This window comes from Olea europaea, chromosome 20 (genome assembly GCF_002742605.1).
Source record: "Olea europaea var. sylvestris chromosome 20, O_europaea_v1, whole genome shotgun sequence".
NCBI lineage: Eukaryota > Viridiplantae > Streptophyta > Magnoliopsida > Lamiales > Oleaceae > Olea > Olea europaea.
The window spans coordinates 13,393,440-13,399,276 of record NC_036256.1 but is presented as its reverse complement, the minus strand read 5'-3'; the positions used below and the strand labels follow the sequence as shown (position 1 = coordinate 13,399,276).

The 5,837-nt window shown below is 33.6% G+C and overlaps 1 protein-coding gene across 1 annotated transcript; it reads left to right on the top strand.

Moving 5' to 3' along the window:
* Positions 1-979: 979 nt before the first annotated feature.
* Positions 980-1,952, top strand: LOC111369084. Its single transcript, XM_022990569.1, has 3 exons — positions 980-1,246; positions 1,344-1,499; positions 1,776-1,952. Exons 1-3 carry the CDS (start codon positions 980-982, stop codon positions 1,950-1,952), a joined length of 600 nt encoding a protein of 199 aa, XP_022846337.1.
* The last annotated feature ends 3,885 nt before the right edge of the window (positions 1,953-5,837 follow it).

Here is a 5,837-nt window from a genome sequence, read left to right as displayed (position 1 = left end):
GACTAGAAAGAATGCTAAATTTGTTTGGAATGAAAATTGTGAAAGAAGTTTCCTCGAATTGAAGAATCGATTAGTGTCAGCCCCAATTCTTACCATTCCATCTCTCAGTAAAGAGTTTGTGATATATAGTAATGCTTCACGTTAGGGTCTTGGTTGTGTTTTGATGCAAAATGGAAAAGTTATAGCGTATGCTTCCAGGCAATTGAAGAAACGTGAACTGAGTTATCCTACACATGATTTAGAGCTAGCTGCAGTTGTCCTAGCCTTGAAAATTTGGAGACATTACTTGTATGGTGAGAAATGTCAGATATATACAAATCATAAAAGTTTAAAGTATATTTTCGATCAGAAAGAGTTAAACTTGAAGCAAAGAAGATGGTTAGAGCTGATAAAAGATTACGACTGCAAGATTGATTATCGTCCAGGGAAGGCTAATGTAGTTGCTGATACTCTCAGTCGGAAAATATCGAGACCTATGACCCAAACTAATGTAGCATGTTCATCTTTGTTTGGTGAGCTCAGAGCTTCTCATGCCCAATTATCAGTTACCAGTGTTGGAGCATTGTTTGCTGACTTCCAAGTGAGGCCTACTTTGATTGATACAGTTAGAGAAACTCAAACTTAAGATCCGGTGTTAAGCAAATTGAAAGAAGAAGTTAGTAAATGTAAGCATACAGATTATACCATTCGAGATGACAGAGCTTTAGTTATGGGAAACAGATTATGTGTTCCGGATGATTCGAAATTGAAGGGAGAAATTCTAGAAGAGGCACATAGTTCTACTTACGCGATGCATCCAGGTAGTAAAAAAATGTATCATGTACTCAAAGAACACTATTGGTGGCATGGAATGAAGAGAGAAATAGCTGAGTTTGTATCCAGATGTCTCATTTGTCAGCAAGTGAAACCAGATCGTCAGAAAACAGTAGGATTGTTACAAACGTTGCCTATTCCTGAGAGGAAATGAGAATACATTACTATGGATTTTCTATTTGGACTTCCACGGACTCAGAGTGGACATGATGACATATGGATCATTGTAGACAGATTGACGAAGACTGCTAGATTTTTGCCTATTAAAGTCACTTACTTGTTAGATAAATTGGAAAAAATATATGTTGATGAGATAATCAGTTTGTATGGGACATCAGTATCTATTGTTTCACTTCTAAATTTTGGCCCAGTTTGTAGAAAGCTACGGGTACTAAACTTCATTTCAGTACAGCTTTTCATCTACAAACAGATGGTCAGTTAGAAAGAACTATTCAGACTTTGGAAGACACGTTACGAGCTTGTGTACTACAGTTCAAAGGAATTAGGATACTCATCTTTCTTTGATGGAGTTTGCTTATAATAACAATTATCATTCGAGTATAGAAATGGCTCATTCTGAAGCACTGTATGGTAGGAAATGCAGAACTCCAGTATGTTGGGATGAAGTTGGCGAAAGAAAGCTATTGGGTCGCGAATATGTCCAGATTACTGATGCGAAAGTAAAGGTAATTAAAGAAAAATTAAAGACAGCCTAAGATAGACAGAAGAACTATGCAGATAGACGTAAAAAAAATCTTGAATTTGATGTTAGAGATAAAATTTTCCTACGATTGTCGCTATGGAAAGGTGTTATCAGATTTGGTAAACGAGGTAAATTGAGTCCGAGGTATATTAGCCCATATGAGATTGTTGAACACATCGGTCCAGTTGCGTATCGATTGGCTTTGCCAATAGAATTGTCCAGAATTCATGATGTATTCCATGTTTCTATACTTCGTAAGTATATTCCAGATCCATCTCATATTTTGGAATCACAACGAGTAGAGTTGAAGGAAAATCTTACCTATGAAGAAGAACCAGTTCTGACATTGGATAGGAAAGAACACATTTTGCGTACTAAGGCTATTCCTTTGGTTAAAGTCTTGTGGAGGAATCATGTTATAGAAGAAGCGATATGAGAAAGTGAAGAGCAGATGCGTTCTCAGTATCCCCAGATTTTAAGCACTTAGTCAATTGAATTTCGAGAATGAAATTCTTTTAAAGGGGTGAGTTTTGTAATACTTTGAAAAAAAAAAAGTCAAACAAAAAAGAAAAGAAGACAAAAGACAAAAAAAAAAAGACAAAAACAAAAACAAAAGTGGCAGGCGGTGCAAAACTAATACAAATCCAAAACCAATTTAATAACACACACATATCATACAACACATACACAAGAAAACGGACCAGAGAAGAAAAAGAGAGAAAGGAAAAAAGAGGAAAAAAAAGGGAAAAGATGAAGAAAAAAAGGGAAAAAAGGGAAAATTTGCCAATATGTTAGGAATTAAGTACTCTACCTATTAGACTTGAATTTCTCAATTTTGAAAGGTAAGTAAAAAGTTACTTATTGAAAGGTTATGTTTGATTTTATAGTTGTTAGATTAAATTTAATTTTATCGAAGGGGTTGAGTATAATAAACTATGAAATTGAGTAAAATGAAAGAAAGATTAGTTTTAATAATTAAAGAGACTTTAGAAATCGCCTAAACGTGAAATAATTATGTTTGGGTATCACTTATTTAATTAGTGAAATTACTAAAATTAGTTAATTATTGATTTAAAAATGATATCATATTTTACGCGGCGATACGAATATCAGAACAGCGTACCAATCGAATTGATTTTGACGTACATAGTTCTGTGAGTGGAAAAATATAAATATTTTTAAAATATTTATAAATTAAGTATATTGTCAAAATATGTGCAATTATGTGTTCGAATTATATTGTTATTATGGAAATCTCTTTTATTATGGTACATGTGGAATATCAAAGATTATTTATGACACATTTGTAACCTGTTATGTAAGACATGTGATATTGAAATTTGTTTGGTATGTGAGACATGCAACATTGAGATTGGTCAGAAAAGTACCAATGATTATATACTTCTTCTAATTCACAGAGGGGCCTTGGCCGTGTTCTATCCTACACGGAGGGTCTTGACTTGACATTGGTCTTGATCGTGTATATATAGTTTACATAGGGGCATTGGCCGCGTTCTAGAATTGATTATGAGAGGTCTTTGAAACAGGCTTTCGTTCACAGAGGGGGCCAAAGACCCGTGGTGAAAGTTCTTAGCCCGAGAGGTGGATTACATATTTCAGTTAGAGGGTACATTTTTGGTGAATTTTTCAGCACGATTGATGTGATAAGATTATAGCATGGTTATCAACTGATGTTATATCATGATTTTAAGATGATATTTTTATGACCTTATGTGAATATTTCACTTTTTGACTATAATTACATGATGGTAGTTTGTGAATTATCAAATGATATGAAGTTGATTTTCAATAAAAAATGTATAAATGGAAAATGTACATTTATTTTGAACTTCTCCACTCACTGAGCTATCAACTCATATATTTTTCCACGTTTTTCTTTATCTGGCAGCAGTTGAGAATTTGGACATCTTTTGGAGTGGATCCTTGATTTTGGAGTCAGAGCCACACTATAGAGTTTGTTAGTATGACTCATTTCATAGAACATGTAGTCAATATTTTGGGATGCATGTTCATGTCTAGATGTGATTTTGCATCACTTGTAGATAGTTATGAGGCTCACTATGTATTATGCATCCATATGTATATTTCATTGTATTTCTTGGTAAAAGTGGAGATTTCGGCTTATTTTTATTGTGCTGTGCTATAGTTTGAGATTTGTGTGGAATTAATCACAGGTTGGTTAGTCCTGTTTACAGTGGAGATAATGCTGAAATTTTGTTAGAAAAATGATGTATAAAAAGTGATATATTGTATTTGTGATAACTTTAATGGTGGGTTCGACTTTTAGTTGGTATTTATCATCGACGCATGCCACGTCCAGATCTAGTGGTATTACACGGGACGGGGTGTATCACAAGAATTATTATCCTAACTAAAAAACATTTGCTGCCTTCCTGTGTTGGCAGCTATAACAAAAGGGAACGAGAAAACGTGTAAAGGCAATAAAGTGAGAAGCGTGTTTGCTACTATTACAATTTATCATTCATCAAAATGACGGCGTGTTACTTAAAGTGAAATGCTGCCCTTTCTTCAATTCAAACTTCTATTAATGCTGTTAATTTTTTTTCTCTCTCTTTGGCTTTGTAATTGCTTTTCTTCCTCCATCCCCAACTCTAGTGGGTTTTTTGTCCTCAATGTTCCCCTGCATAACAAATCCTTGCTAGAGTTTGATCTTCTCGCTCAAAAGCGATGAATTGACATCTCATTTTAACGAATTTGATGATATTATTGTGTATGAAGAGGCAAGAGAAAGATCCTACCATGTGTAGCCCTTGTTTTGTATTTATAAGAGTTAGAAAATAGGTCAAAATCACATCCAATTTGGATTCGAGAAGAGTTTGAATCGTGAAAGAAAATTGTTGATTTATTTGCGAAAATAGCTCGTGTGCATGGATTGACATAACTACTGCATTTGCGCCGTTGACCAAATGTCTCTTGGTCATGAGATTAATGTATTGCGCACGCATCAAAATAGCCTAGGCGCGCTCAAGTTTGCAACATTTCATCTCTGCACAGTTTTTAATATTTTGTTCGTAACTGTTTCTCTCGAATTCTTTGAAAAGATAAATCAAAATGCTACAAATCTTCTATAAGTAGAAAATTTTTAATTCAAAATTTTGCTACCTGAAAATGGGTCTCAATCCGAGACTGAAAATTCGGAACATAACTTTTTCGATTGAAAATTGATTTGTAAAAATACTTCACCTATCCTTTGACCTCCATTTCCATCCAATTGATCATATGTGATCTTCAATCATCATTTTATGCTCCGAATCAATTATTGGATTTGCATTCTTTAGTACCCGAACTTTGGATTTCTTTCTTCTTGCTGTTTTTGTTTATTTCTTCCAATTCCACCAATTTGCCTCGTGTTACAAGTAAAAAATAAAATTAAAATCTAATTAAACCAGAAATAATCAAAATTAATTACAATTAATCTCTTTTAACGATCCAAGTAAGTGTATACATACTTATATATAACGAGCATGCCTTTTGGAACTAAATTTCCAAGTCTTAAAAGGTGATGTGGTAGACAAAATTTGAACTACTGACCTTTTGCGATTTGATAAGTATATGTTATACACTTATTTGAACCATTAAATGTGATTAATTATCGTTAATTTTGATGACTTATGACTTAATTAGATGTTAATTTTGTTTGTAAGTTAAAATTCGTGACAAATTGATGAAATTGGAAAAAATGAATGAAAAAGGGCGAAAAAGAAGGAAATCAAATTTTTCAGGACCAAATTGCACATTTGCAATAGTTGAATCGGGTTTAATATTGATGATTGGATATTTATTAGATTCAATTGGATGCCATTGGAAGCTGAAGGATTAAAATGCATGAAAAAATGGTTCACAATGAATAATTACTAAAGTTGAGGACTGAATCGCAAAAGCTAAAAAAAATGAGAGAAGACAAAAGAGAATGCCCACGAGTCAACCCAATTTAAATCAACAGAGGGCAATTTGGCTAAATGGCGCACATGCGATCAATATATAGCACCCCCGTGCTAGTCAAATCTGGGACTAATTCTTGCAATTTCGGATGCCATTATAATTATAGTTGGATTAAAACCGTGCACGAATTCAAGGCTGGCTTGTGGAGGTATATATTCAGAATTTTGATTTTAATTCAAATTCTTTGCGCGTTTTTTTTGACTCCTATAAATATATGACTTCGCCAAAACATTGGGAAACTCTCTCTAGCCTCTACTTACACAATAATATCATAAAATTTATTAAGAATAAGTGGTCAATTTATCACATTTCAGAAAGAAGATTAAACCCTAGTAAG